The sequence below is a fragment of the Atractosteus spatula genome, chromosome 14 (genome assembly GCF_055471065.1).
Source record: "Atractosteus spatula isolate fAtrSpa1 chromosome 14, fAtrSpa1.hap1, whole genome shotgun sequence".
Lineage (NCBI taxonomy): Eukaryota > Metazoa > Chordata > Actinopteri > Semionotiformes > Lepisosteidae > Atractosteus > Atractosteus spatula.
In genome coordinates this window covers 27,368,735-27,383,327 of record NC_142719.1, presented here as the reverse complement: position 1 = coordinate 27,383,327, position 14,593 = coordinate 27,368,735, and the positions used below count along the sequence as shown (strand labels likewise).

At 39.1% G+C, this 14,593-nt stretch overlaps 1 protein-coding gene across 9 annotated transcripts in view; it reads right to left on the bottom strand.

Annotated features, from left to right (window-relative positions):
• aff4 (ALF transcription elongation factor 4) overlaps positions 1-14,306 on the bottom strand; it is a 33,024-nt gene extending 18,718 nt beyond the window's left edge. For 3 of the 9 annotated variants that reach the window (XM_088932458.1, XM_088932464.1, XM_088932460.1), the window contains exons 1-2: positions 6,284-6,425; positions 31-157 (exon numbers count right to left, since the gene is read on the bottom strand). In XM_088932458.1, the coding sequence (XP_088788584.1) occupies positions 31-157; positions 6,284-6,300 (144 nt within the window). In that variant the 5' untranslated portion in view covers positions 6,301-6,425. Of the gene's footprint in view, positions 1-30; positions 158-6,283; positions 6,426-6,916; positions 7,072-14,026 lie in introns of those variants that run through there. The other 6 variants (XM_088932461.1, XM_088932463.1, XM_088932459.1 and 3 more) reach the window with 5 other exon arrangements.
• Positions 14,307-14,593: the final 287 nt, after the last annotated feature.

The following is a 14,593-nucleotide window of genomic DNA, read 5'->3' as shown; positions in this document are numbered from 1 at the left end:
GCAAAGAAAAATTAACAAAATAAAACTTACAACTTTATAAGGTTCAGGAAAGAGAGGGGAGTTAGCTGGAAAGGCCTCTCCGCCCTGATGGATTTCTTGATTGCGCCTTTCCCTTTCTTTCATACGGAGCGCATTCCGGTCTTCACGGTTCATGTTGCTAACAACAAAGACAGAATCACTAAGTGTGCAGAACAACTTACAGGTTCCTCATTTTAGATCTACCTTTTTTTTTTAATGCATCTGTGTCCCAAAATCATCTTCATCATCAGTACTGGAAAAAAAGCAACATTCAAAAATAGAACAAGGAAAAACAAGTTCAAGATCCAGACTCCTAATACCCTATTCTACACTAATAACAGAGCCAAAGCTACAACTGAATGTGGCTTGGAAAATTAACAGCAATGAGTACTGTTGTTTTACCCCTTTATGCTACTCTGCAGCGCATATAGTAGTATACTAGTTTGCAACAGGTCAGTGAGGACTGACCCAGGAAGCATTTCTAATGCACATTTCATGAAAAAATACTCCAAGGCCCAGATAAAATCCAAACATGAACCCATCTGACAATTGCAAATTACACCCAGTTTGTTGGCAAGGTTCTTCTGGGCAGTAACTACAGACCATTAACAGCCATAAACCCATTTTCAAGCGCTTTTCCTAATTTGCTGTTGGTGAGTGGGTTGAAGAGTTCGTTTAATCTGGGCCAAGGTCATGCTGAAGTAATCAAGCAAAGCAACTCGCAGTTTTGAATTTTCTGTTCCACTAAGCCCAAAATGCAAAGAGGGTGGTATCAGCCAAACTAGGTCTCTACAAAAAAGTTACTCTATCTAACTTCTGTGCAATTTTAGACAGCAGAAGAATAACAAAAGTTTTTTAAATGAAAAGCACCTAACTAAAATCAAGTCACATACCCAATTGAGGCGTATTTTTGGAGCTGAAATCTGACCCTTAACAGTCACATGACCATATAAACACCAAGCAATAATGCCTAATACCTTTCTCAAACAGTTGGGAGTAGGTTCAAAAACACTTCGACCTTAATTCAGAACCTATTATACAGGAGAAGTGCTCCTCTTACACACCCGGCCATTGTGCTGCTCCTAGTTTCACTCGCTGCGCTCCACAGCGCTGTACAGAAGGCCCGGCACTAACTGGAGGAGAAGTACGTCCCTCAGTTACGTCACCGCTGGAAGCCGACAAAAGTTCGGACCAGCTAAAGTCAGCCCCCTGGCGGCGCAGAGCCAAGTATGTGTTGCTGCTCTGGAGAACTGCAGTCACAGCTGGCTTGAACTTGTCAAAACTAGGTCACAAAGCCCCACCTGCACCCGAAATGAATACCTTTGCTGTTCAAGGCTTTCAGGAGCTCTTAAAGATAAACTATTGGAAGTGGATTGACTTTATCATCCCTTGTAAAAAATATGAAAATATGAATGCTATAAAACCATAATAATGGGAATGTAAGAAATAACTGCTACTAATTCTGTCATATAACTGCCCTTAGATGGCTTTAACTATGTCTTAATATATAAGGTACAGTTTTAGTAGCTACATAATGGATTTGTGTGAAATCCCTAACCTGTGAAATTAATTAGAAACATTAGGGACGTTTCTTTACAAGTAATATTAAAATCTGGCAGGTTTTTGTCTCCAACTGCACACAATACAAATCAGGAAATTCTCTCTCAGCCAAATAACCATGATGAAAATGGTTGCTTAGAAATAGACATCTACAGGCACAATTTTATAGTCTAAAGCAGCAAAAGCAAACCTTTGAAATACCACTGGTATGAAAGGAATGAACATCCCTTAATGATGAACTACTGTAATAAATCCTGTTGAGATAACATTCTTTTTTATGTCAGCAGGAGCAAATCATGTGAAAGTGAAAGATGGCTTTAAAAAGAATGTGAAAAGTACTTATTTTGCTGTTTTTCTCATTCTTGCATTTAAAAAAATATCTAGATGCTGGGTTTCTGCTTAGCGTGGACAATAGGTTTAGGTCAGATACAGAAACACTGCACAGATAAGACGTTCCTAAATAAAACTCCAAAACAGTGCACAACCAAAAGAAAGCACAAAATAAAGCTGAGCAGTTTGTGTTACTGTACCATTGTAAAATAAAAGATTCAGCTCCCACCCACTAAAACATATCCAAACTCACATGCAGTGATGAACCGCTGCACACTTAACTGAGAAAGCAATGGATCTTTCCAAAAATCCCAAATGTAACACACAAGCCAGAAGGCTAGGTTCCAAAAGAAAATGAATTTCAAGTTAAGAGGTGCAGCTGGAAAAGAACATCATTTCCACAAAGATAAAGAGATACTCAATCTGCATTAACAACGACCAGCACTTAAACTGTGAAGTACGAGATTGAACTTTTTATAGGGGGTGCTTAGGAGTGGCTCAACCAGTAAGACACTTGTCCCAGAGGCAGTCTGAATTCAGTGAGCCTGTTAGAAGTTGGATCCCTGACCACGTAACTAGCAAGTCAGTCCGAGGATCCTCAGGGTGATCGCATCTCCTGGACGGCACTACAGACCTTGAACTGCATCTGGAGAGGAGTGACTTTCTGGGTGGGTAGGGCAGAGGAGACGGCAGGTCCTCACTCTCTGTGCGAGTATACAAGGGTTATGGCTGTGATCCACTATATAAAGACAACTGCCAGGACCATGTTAGGCGGTGAGATCTTTTTACAAAATATTTCCAACTATGGGCGGCACAGTAGGGCAGTGATTAACTTTGCAGCACTGGGACCCTGGGTTCAAGTCCAGCCCTTGGGTAGTGTCTGTGTGGAGTTTGTAGGATTTCCTGCTGGTGGTCCAGTTGCCTCCCCCAGTCCAAAGGTTAATTGGCTCCTGGGAAAATAGGCCTTTGTGTGAGTGTGTGTGTGTGTGTTTTTGTCGGCCATGCAATGGACATGCGTCCCATCCAGGGTGTGCCCCACCTTGAGCCTGTTGCTTGTTGGGACAGGCTCCCACACCCCCACAACCCTGAACTGGTTAAAGCAGTTAGAAAATGGATGGATGGATCTCCACCTACCATGAAAACAAAATTCAAAAGGACAGTAACATAGGCACCTTTTGTAACACATTGTGTTTTTGAATTCTAATCTATAATTCATGAAAGGATAAAAGCACTTAATACCACCTCATACCATAAACAAAAAGGAATAATTATGGAACTGCAAGATGACAGTACTACAGTGATTCATTTTCAAATCCTATGGTATAAGGATAGTTCTACTCACAAATCACCAGTCTCCTAAACAGCTATAATTAAAAAGAAGTATTAACTAAGAGTATACATTTTTAACATTTATAACCATTAGTTAATACTTCTGAATTTGAATTTGCGTGTTTGCTGCATTTTGTTCAATAGCTGAATTTAATTGTTTCAATAGCTGAATTTAACTGCAAATGTTCACTTTTCAATCACAGAGTAAAGCCAAGGTGAAGAATTACAAGCTTCGCATTTAGAAGACAATTATCAAGAATGATGACTGTTTCAAAAAACGATAACTTGGGAAAGTTGTATTGACCATAAACACTCCAATCAGATATTTTTGATTGTGTAATGTGTGAACTGTGCAGTCCCCACTACTGGCACTGTAATTTTTGCAAATGTGATTCACTATGATTATTTTCCTCAGACAAACCTCAAACCAGCAGCTTGTATTTTACCAAGAGTCAGCATTTTTTATCACCTTAATTAAAATGAATATATTCTTGATGAAAAGCCAGCCTTTCAGCTTCTGTTCTTCAAGGCATATTTTAAGTCAGGGCAGAATTAGATTACACAGCACTCTTATGTTAGCTTGATTTATTTAACAGTATATTCAAACTCATAATGAGAGTCAAATTCACATCATATAGTGTTTGATGTCTTTCTTTCTTGCTAGCCTAAAAAGATTTTAGCTTCAAGATTAGTAAAAAAAATTCTGAACGGCAAAAGATACAACAAACTCATTCACTACCACTGAAGTTCACTTTAGCTTACATTTGACTGTTTAGAGTCAAATTTGGAGTATCTGCATCGACTGTAATGTAAAGTCCATAACTTTCAGCTGAACACCTGGAAACAATAGAACTACAAATTCACAATCATTAGTTACAGAATGAGTCATGAACCAAACAAAGCATGAGGTCAAACTAAAAGGTTCCACCTGAGAACACACTATTTCTCAGTCTAGTAGATAATATCAAGCTTTCTTCATTTCATTAGTGCATCAATAGTCAAATTAGCACTCCACCATTCTCCATCACCCACAGGGCTCACACTCTTTACTTTACAAAGGAGTAGAACAAGACGACAATCAGGGTCTGGATGGCTAGAGGCCAGGGCTGTATAAATGTCTTAAGGCTTTCCAAGTGCAACAAACAAAATAATGGACACTTATGTTGGACTGAAGTGGGAGTGGCCTTAAAAATGTATCCAATTACATCTATCCTTTATTCCCACATTGTTACTTGACCTTATCCCAATTATTCATCTCATGTAAAAATATTGTGGTAAACTGTTGGTTTCATATACTGAAGCTTAGAAATTTAAAAACACAATTGATTGATTGCATCTGAAATAGTTAATTTAACAAAAGTGAAAGCTAAGCAATTGTAAATTGTAAATGGAAGTGCATTTTTCCAATATTGACCAATATTTCTGCATTATCCAGAAAAAAACACTCAGTGTGAGAATTACACCCTTTGTTATTTTTTCCTGTTAAACACAATGAAGTGTAGCAAAGAAGTGAACACGTGTGCAGCTTGTGATTAGCACTTTATTTTGGAGGGCTGAAAAGTCATACTGTAGGACACACATCTTCATATGAGCAACTCACTGTTGAATTTGTGGGCTCCATGTTACTGTATGTGTTGCCAGAGTAGTAGGCCCATAGTAGCAGCAATTCTGTCAGTACACAACAAAATACGAAGGTTTCTTCTGAAGTTTCTCTTCTCTACCAACACAGTGATACTCGAAAGTTCTCACCGCTGAATAAGTAGTTTTCAATTGATGTTGGCAGGCCAGCACCGAAGTAAGGGTTTTATCACTCTAAACCTTAAAGCAACCACACATCCCACCCATTAAATATACACCTCATGAAGAGTATTTGCTTTCAGGCTCCCTCCTCATAAAATAAACTGCAGTCCAAAAGAAACTATGAACATTTTCTTTGAATCCAGGTTCTCCATTCAACTCATTTTGTACACATACAAATCACAGGAAAAATCATTTTCTTCTAATTAAGGTCAGTTTAATTTCTGACTCGAGACCATAATCCTAATGGGGATACTGAAAAATTGGCAGCTTCCATTTTCAAGAATATCTCGTATATCCATCCATTTTCTAACCACTTCATCCAATTCAGGGTCATGGGTGGAGCTGGAAACTATCCTGGGGAGCAACAGACAAGGCTGGACACACCCTGGATGGGACGCCAGTCCATTGCAGGACACTTACAGACACAAACGCACACTCACTCACACACCAGGGCCACTTTTCCCAGAAGCAAATTAACCTACCGGTTTGTTTTGGGACTCTTTGAGGAAACCTGAGCACCTGGACAAAACCCATGTGAACACAGCGAGGACATGCAAACTCCACCCAGACAGCACCCCAGAAACAACAACTTTAATTCTGAAGCCGTAAAACTACAGTTAACAACCCTACCAGCTCAAGTATCAAAATCTGGTATAAAGGTAGAGAAGACTCTTTCACTCATTTTAAAGTTGATTTCTTACTAACGACTGAAACTCAAGGATCCACCATCATCAAAATACTTCAACATGAAAATAAGGAAGTCCAAAAGAAACTATGATGCTAACAATACCGTTTTTATTAAATCACCTATCATTCTGAAGAGCCTGATTTAGACTTTGCTCGATTTGTGGATCAAAAACGTTTCCATTGCAGTTTATTCATTAATGCTGACACCACACAAGTGTAAAAAAAATCAATGTTTTCTATGGAAGAAAATGGAACGGAAGTTGCTGGCTGCAAAACCCAGCTGGCCATTGGTTACATGACCACAGAAAAAACAAAATCAGCAAATGAATTCTGGCAGGAAAAAAGGGGTGTTTTACTTTAAGCACTTTATCAGATAAAGAATCCCAGACCTTGTTTTAATGTGGCTTAAAGGATTAACTTTAAAATTTCAGTTTTAGGATTTAAAACAGATCAAAAGTTTAAAGTATCTAGAAGTACAAACGGAACAACTTTCAAAATGTTATGTAAATATTATTATTTCAACCATCTGCAAAAAAAAAAAACTTGTTCTTTTGCTTACCCTGACTGAGAGGCCATGACTCAAAACAGCGAATCATTGGAGAGGATAAAAAGAGTCCCAGAAGGTTCTGTTCTGTAGTGTTCCAGGTGTACAAAAACGCAAAAAAAGAGCTCAGTTCACAACCTGTATCTACGACCTGTTATTAAAGATAAAACATTATTTGCTTTGAGCTAAATCTAAAGGCTAGGGAGGTTTCAGCTCGTACACGGGAGATTCCACTCGAACTAGCAGAAGGGGGGTGGGGGGAGGGAGGCTGGCAAGGGACAATAGCTGAAGTGAAGAGCCTGCTACTTTTCTGAAGGGGGAAGGGGCTCGCAGCGCGACTGCAGGATTCGAAACAAACTCACAAACAGACATGCTGCAGTGTGTACTTTGATCACGTCAAGCCCCGTGTGGCTGTTCAAAAGTCCACACAACAATGCCACAATTTAACAAATTACAACCCAGAAACTGGGTAACCGAAATGTCACACAATGAAATGAAAACCATACGAGGGTCACATCCCCAAAGATTTTATCCAAATATTAAATATTTTTAGCCAACTAGAATTATTAAGGTCATGGTTTATTTTTCTTCCCAATGAAACAGTTTATCTAGACACAGAAAGGCTCTTTGAGGAAAGACGAAACTTACCTCTTCCATCAAGTGGAACTGTCCATCCTGTTCCATATAAGGAGATGTTATTTTATCCCACTGAGCCTATCCTCCACGTGACGTGTTTGCGTTTACTTCATTCTAGCCAATCAGCACCTTCCTCGCAACCAGCTAGCGCCCTCCCTCACCACAGCCTAGAGCAATACACAGACCAGAAGAAACTTATTTAAAGAGACAGCGTCTGTTTTCAAGTCGGCCAGATCGGAGGGCATATCTATAAGCAGCTGAACAAAGGCACACAGTATGATTTAAACGACCCAAAACAACCTTTACACAATACGGACGACCGTGACCCCCCCTCCTCAAAACAGTGCTACCACAGTATTCACAAGTTATTGGCCTACAGCCGAAACAATGTGTAGCTACCTTTGGATTAGAGTGAAAGCTCTCAACAAATCCCTTAACTACTGCACAGTTTGAATTTGTTTAACTGGGACAGATGAGAAAAGTGGATCTTATGTACTTGCTTCTTAAGCAAAGAAGAAGTTGAAGTGAAAACGGACACACCAGATCCACGAGGGACCCAGTTCTACAGAATAATATTGCATGGAGTGTAACTCTCACAAATGAAAAATGATCAAAATCATTGCTACAAGGTATACTGCATGACATACACTACGTCAAATAACACAGATAGGAACTGTAAATGAAACATTTAGTTGTGTCGCCTTCTTCAGCATGAAATGTTTGTGCACTTTTTCAACCCCCTTTTCCTTTCCAAAATAACATTCCTGTATGTTTCTGATCATCTGTTCTTGACTGTACTTGGAAACACAGCTGACAGAAGTGAAAAATGTAGCATTAACAATCTTTCAAGGCTCCAAACAATTAAAAGGACTAGAAAACATGGGGGACCTGGTTCATATACTGAAAATACTCAAGGGCATGACCAAACCAAACCAGAGGATTTCTCCAGAACAGTACACAATGAACTAGCTAGCATGCACAAAACAGAAATTACTGTATCCAAGAAGCAACTTTGACACCAACAGATGTTGGAGCCTGGAACACTCTGACTAGCCATGCTAACAAAACTAACACCATTCTATAAAGAAGTGACTGAATGAGATCATTAGATCACTTAGCTGAAATGAACTGGATGATCTGAAGGGACTCTACTTCCTTGTAATTGGTCTTATGTTTTTATGGCAATTTAGGCTTTCATTTCTGCAAAGCATGTCTACTTCTACCTCTGCTTCACTGCAGTATGGAGTTATCCAACAGCATATGAGCCAGTGTCTTCTTACAGGAGACAGTTTATGACCAATTCAGTCCTGGGTTTCGTCATCCATATTCCACAATCTACTGCCACCTTGGATGGAAATGTAATTCTTCTGACGGGATCTCATTAAAACCTGATCGAATTATTCAAGAAGAGCCAAAAGATGCAAATCATGACCTGAGAAACTGTTTTTGCCATCTTCCTGCTATTACATATCCTGCAGTAAAGTCACAGCGCCACACACTCAATAAATCATAAAGTACCACAACGCAGAATTGGCTTTTCAAGAAAAAAAAAACATGGAAAAATTATTTTTGAAAATGAACACCCCAACACCACCCCTGGAAAGTCCATACCGATGCACAAGTGGTCAGTTTGCATTGTTGTTTCTGTGCCCTTGAAATGCAAATAAAACCAGGAACTGGAGAGTCAAATGAGGACAACAGAAAGAGTGTTTTAAGTACTTCTGCTTCATCCAAACGTCATGTCAACAGGTGAACACCCATGGTTTACAAGATAATCAAGTGCAGAATAGTTTTCAAAGGCAACTTTGCTTTAAAACAACTAACATGAATCAACAACGGTGAAGTGTTGAAAATCCTAAAAAACGCCACCTGAGAGCTGTGCTTCCACATACACTCACAGACATTTATCTTTTAGTGTAACTCTTACTCAATTAACTATATTAAAACAAACTGGATAAAGAACACAAACACACAACATAATGACCATAAAACAAGTCTTCAACTTTTTTTCCACTGTTGACAAAAATCAGAATCAGCATTTCTGCTAACACCAGTCCTTTGCAAACCATTTTACTGCTTAGTAGAAGTTTGTGAATATTTACATAGATTTAAAGGCAGAAGTTTTCATGTTTAGGAAGATAGTCACTACCCTTACATGCAGGTAAGACTCCAGTTTTAGTCATACAGAATACTGCTGCTCGGAATAGTTGTTCCAAGACAAGTAGATGATTTTCTAAATATATAGAACTGCAGTATTCTAAATGGGGAACATCAAAAACTCATCTTGTATCTGGGGTTGCACTTTTTACTCTTTTAACTCCTTATATTTTTGCTTACATATAAACTAGAATAAGCAAATGGAAGACCCGAAGTTGAAGTAATACCTATAACATGTATTCCTCTTCAGCTATTTCTGTCTTCTAATGTAGTGGCATACAAAGCATTTCTAGTTGCATTTCTAGGTGTGCAATGAGCAGTGCGTTGAATAACCATACAGATCTAGAACAGCTCTTAAGCCGTACACAATTTTTTACATGTAGAACACTTTCTTTGATTGCTGTGCGCTTAATACATGGTGTGTTATGTTTTCCACTGGAAATTAAAACAATGTAAATGCAACACATTTGTAATAGCTGTTCCTGCACTCATGTTAACAGTTTCCACTAAGGGGAATAACCTATAAATGACCTATACATTTCTATAGAAACCTTTAGGTTATTTTCTTAAAAGGTATTCAGAGGACCATCTCCATATCAATGCGATATGTATCGCAAACTCTGAACAGCAATCCACTGGCAATTCCCTCCACGAGCCATTCAAGTTGAAAGTTTTTTGCAGTCTTAAACCTGTCACTGCAGGGCAATTTTACAAACAGGTGGACAGTTTATTTTTGGAACACTGGAATCTATCTTACACTGGGAACTGCAAATAGGAACCTAAACGTTTCCCTCACCACTGTTCAATGCCAATCCCTGGAGGCAAGACTTAAACTACACGGTATCTTAACTGCAATATTTTCAAAACTATACAAAGTTATTTAAATTAGCCTCTGGATTATCGAAGTCTGCAATATCAAATTCTCAATGGCATGTACTCTTCTGAGTTAGACGGCACCAATTCTTTGTTGGATTGAACTACTTGTTTTCTATTGCAAATTCCAAAATCTGATATTTATAATTCACTGAAGCTAAAAGCCAACAGGAAACTGTCATGCTTTAATTTTGCAAAGAAAACCCAACGTATTCTCAAATGAAGTGTCGATTTGTTACTATAAAATGCATAACTGTTTAGAAAAAAAGTTCATTTCAAGAGTGTATCATAACTGAAATGAAAAAACCATAAGTGGAGATTATGCTGCAAACTTCTCCATTTTAAGCATCAATTTCCAAATGCAATCATACCATCAAGCAAACAATGGATGCCACTGCTTTCTAAAAGTTTACAATAGCAACAGAATTTCAGCTTCGCTATAGTATTCAGTAGTGCTGTAAAAGTAAATTCCTCGTTAAAACAAAATGCCAGTGTTGCTCTGTTGACTCATGGTGTTTTAGATTATCACTAATCATACAGATCAGATGGGGAATGCAGATGAAATTCACTTTGCGGTCAGACAGTGCAAAATGACAACTACAAAAATTCAACTAAAATATCAAGAACCCATACAGACCTTTTGATCTTGTGTGCACTTGGCTCCTAACCTAAATGAACGGCTTCACTGTCAATCCCAACTATGATAAGGGAACACCACACCCTGCAGTTACTATTGTACTTTAATCCCATCGTGTCTGGTCTTCTTGTAACAAATGAAATTCAAGTTTAATTGATTGCGTTCTCTTTGCAAACTGATGCTAACAATGACTATACTAATCATTACCCACAGGGACTGTAAATATTAAAATTTCAGTACTTTGCTAGCCTTAGCCTTTTCCAGGTAAAAGAGCTGTGGGAAACACAACCAGATATTAGAGCCTGCTACTCCTTAGCATCACACTGTTTTACTGTTTACAGTGATTGTTGCCTAATTGCCAATGAATAATTAAGACTTAAATCAAGAATCTGCCATGCAGATTTTAAAAGACAATACATCAACTGTTGGTTTTATTCTCTCATTCTAGCACAAATTGCATACCTGAATGTTTCAGGAATGATGCCAATCCAGTCCTTATTTTCCAAATTAACACCAGCACTGCACAACTGGTTTTTCTGGTCTCTAGATGACACATCATCTGCAAGACTTTAAACCCAAAGTAAATTTACAGTAACATTAGTAGTACACATATCTTTCATTAATTCCAATCAGAAACTGGTCTCATTAGCTTTTTAACTGCGTATTTATTTTAGTACAGAAACTTGCCCATAGGCTGTGACTTCACAATGGATTTTTATTCCATGTTAAACCTTTACTGGCGGCAGTGAATTTCTGTTTAAGTGTACGGAGAAAGGCAACAGTTAAGAAAAGTCACAGACAGGAAGTAAGAGGTTGGCAAACACAGCCAGACAAGTACATGCAAAATGCCACTTTAAGCCTTCTTTCTGAATTTTGAATCTTTTTGAACTCTTGGATTAAACTACTGCCCTTGTAGCAAAGTGTTAGTCTACACTACAAAATCTCACAATACACCCAGAATACACCAAAACACTGATAATTAGCTTTATATTAATCTTCTCTTCTGCCATAGGTGAAAGTGCTACAGCACTGTTAGTAAACTAAAACCACGTTTCCTGTAAAACGTATAGCCTTTAAAACACTGATGATATCTACCATACAGCAAGCCAAGCACCAGCGTTTTCAAATAATTATGCAGCAAGACTAATTCTAATAACCACCCCTCCCCCACTGTCTGTGGCATTTAAAATGGCTTCCTCGTGTGAAACAAGTCAGCTAGCTGCACAGAATGTCATCCATTTGCAAAGTCAAAGAAGTGTATTTCTATTTCTATGTTGTGCTGAAATTACATTTGCAAACAAGGCATTAGGATTAAAAGTAAACAGGCACTGTCAACCGCAGTGACTATAGTCTGGTCAAGTTTCAAAAATGCTGCTCTCACCTATTAGTATCATCAGCTCGCTACAGACCAGGTGAAAGTTTGGCCTTTACTATAAGAGGCCTGGGGAAAGTCCTTTACTGCAAAATATCTACTGAACATTGTGCAACTTCCAAAGAAGAAACGTAGTGTTACTGCACACTTTTATTTCTCTTTCATTGGCATGGGGACTAACGCCAAACAAGAAAAGGTAGCTTTTTCGAAACTCAGGACATAATAATAACCTTTATTTTATAACCTGCCTTTGAAAGTAGCTTCTCACAGTAAGAAGAAAACCGTCAACAAGGAGATGATAAAAGTAGCACAATTAAAAACAAGGGCTTCAGAATGCAGTAGAGGAGGCAAGGGGCAGACGGACACTAATTAAATAAAAGCCTTTCTAAAAGAAGGAGGTTCCAAGCTTGGATTTGAAAGCATTCGAGGAAGGTGACTGACTCCAATATCCTTGGGGACAGAATTGATAGAACATGATATCAACCCCCCCCCCACCCCCCACCTCCCCACCTCCCCACACACACACAACTTCAACTTTTCAAACCAGACATCAGATCTTCCCTACGAAACCACAGGCGGCACTACTAAGATACTAGCCATGCTTCTGGCCTTCAGGTCCAGTGTCAAGGCATGAAAAGTCAAGAAACAGACTAAACAACGTTATTGCTGACCTCACAGAACAAAACGACAAAGAACACACAGCTTCAGGTGCAGATCCTTTGTTTGGCAGTGAACCGTGTGTTCCTGTCCCACATCCCCTAAATAAAGGTTATCTTAATCTGCCTGTATTGTCTGCAGATCCACCGACAGCTTTTACCTGTAACTTCGGGACAGTCTGTTCTAAATGCATTGGGGAAGAACGACCCGCGCATAACATCTCAGAGTACAGAACACCCTGTACCGTTACCAAAAAAAGAGCTGAACTACACCATACCGAATGAGTCGTGGACGACTTTTTGTTCCTTCATCCAGCTCACTGGCCCACTAGTGCCACTACAGTCTGAATTTCAGGACAAAACACGACAAGTGTCTAAGGATCGGATGGTCTTCATTATATCAACCACATGCGAAGTCGGACAGGAGGAAAACTACAAAGTTTCGAGGGTGCATGATTGTAAGGCAATATCTGAAATAAAAACCGTCTACTTCAAAACACCATGATGAAGCAAAGGTTCAGTTCAAATCCTATTCAAAGGTTCGACGTGCGAAAACAAAACCAGGGTATCAGTACAAACAGGGTTTGATTTCAGCTCCAAAATTATGCACTATGCATTCCGTACTGATTGATATTTCATATTAATAAACAAAACAACAGGTAAGTCGTGCAAAAAGCACGTTCATCAGCTGAAAACAAGCAGACACAAGCCAGCGTAAGACTACACTTGTGTTGCTTCAGTCACTGCCTTGGCAGTGACGAGAACAAAGCACTGACGTCATTTGACAATCGCAATTTATTGCATACATACAGAAAAATATTGATTGTTCCAAAGCATATGAAGGACTAGTAACACGCCATATACGGTTAAATAGAAGTGTACTAAATAACCCTTTAATTCTGAAGTCTTCAACAAAAATTAAGATTTTATTCTGAAAAAAAACTGGACAGTCCATCAACGGCGTACATGTAGATCTACAGCTTTAGCAATCCATCAGAAATACGAATAATAGTGCACACCTCGTATTAAAAGCTTTGCTTTAATAAAAAAAAAAACAACTCTTAAGACAGCACACCGTACGAAGCCCGAAGTGGTTAATTTACATTTTTATTATGAAATTGTTTAAGTCAAAAAGTTAAATGTATAACTTAATATTAGTAGTAATCTTTTGTATAATGTACTTTTCTGTCTTTATTGCAAGTGGTTGAATCTCAATTTGTATGGCCTGAATACCACTAGGGGTTACGTACGTACAAAAAAGATTAATTTAGGCTCAGTTGCAATTACAATCCAAACATCAACTTGCTCGCTACATTCGTATGACCTCTGAATCATTCCATCTTTTATTTTATTGACTTCTCCGCAAAATAACATTAAATAAAGGTGCAACTGTGACATTTAATTTTTTTAAAAGTTAATCCGCTTACCTCTGCTATCTTCCTTAGGCCCAGACCATTGGTAATGGAAAGCCTTTTGTCTTTTCCACTTTCCAGTTTCAAAAAATACAAGCAAAGCGCTCCCACTACATAAAGAAATAAATAATAATAAAAGAATAAAATACCCTACCCCCCCAGGAGCTGCAAAGTCTACGTTACCAGCGACAGACGACTCGCCTTCTTTTCCTCAAACCATTTTTACAATAAATTACGGAGCCAACAGCCCTTCAGTGCGATGAAGGAGCAGTCAGATCGGCGAGCTGCCGTGTCTGGGCAGCGTCACGTGACCGCGTCGCTCACTGCAGCCGCTGGGAACCAGCCAGGCAGAAGCGGCTCGGGGTCACGTGACCGCTCCGCGCAAGACTGCGACTGCACAAATCTGCCTTGCAGCGGCGTGGAAGCCCATCTGCTGCCCTGCAGCTCTTGCTGCCCATCGATTATAATGCTCAAGACGTTAGCCCGGAAGGCGCCTCGGACTGTAGGGCGGGACTTGAGGTATACACAGTTGAGTTTGCCGTTTTGACTGTGAAATCGTCAAGTCTGATACCGGTTTTTTTT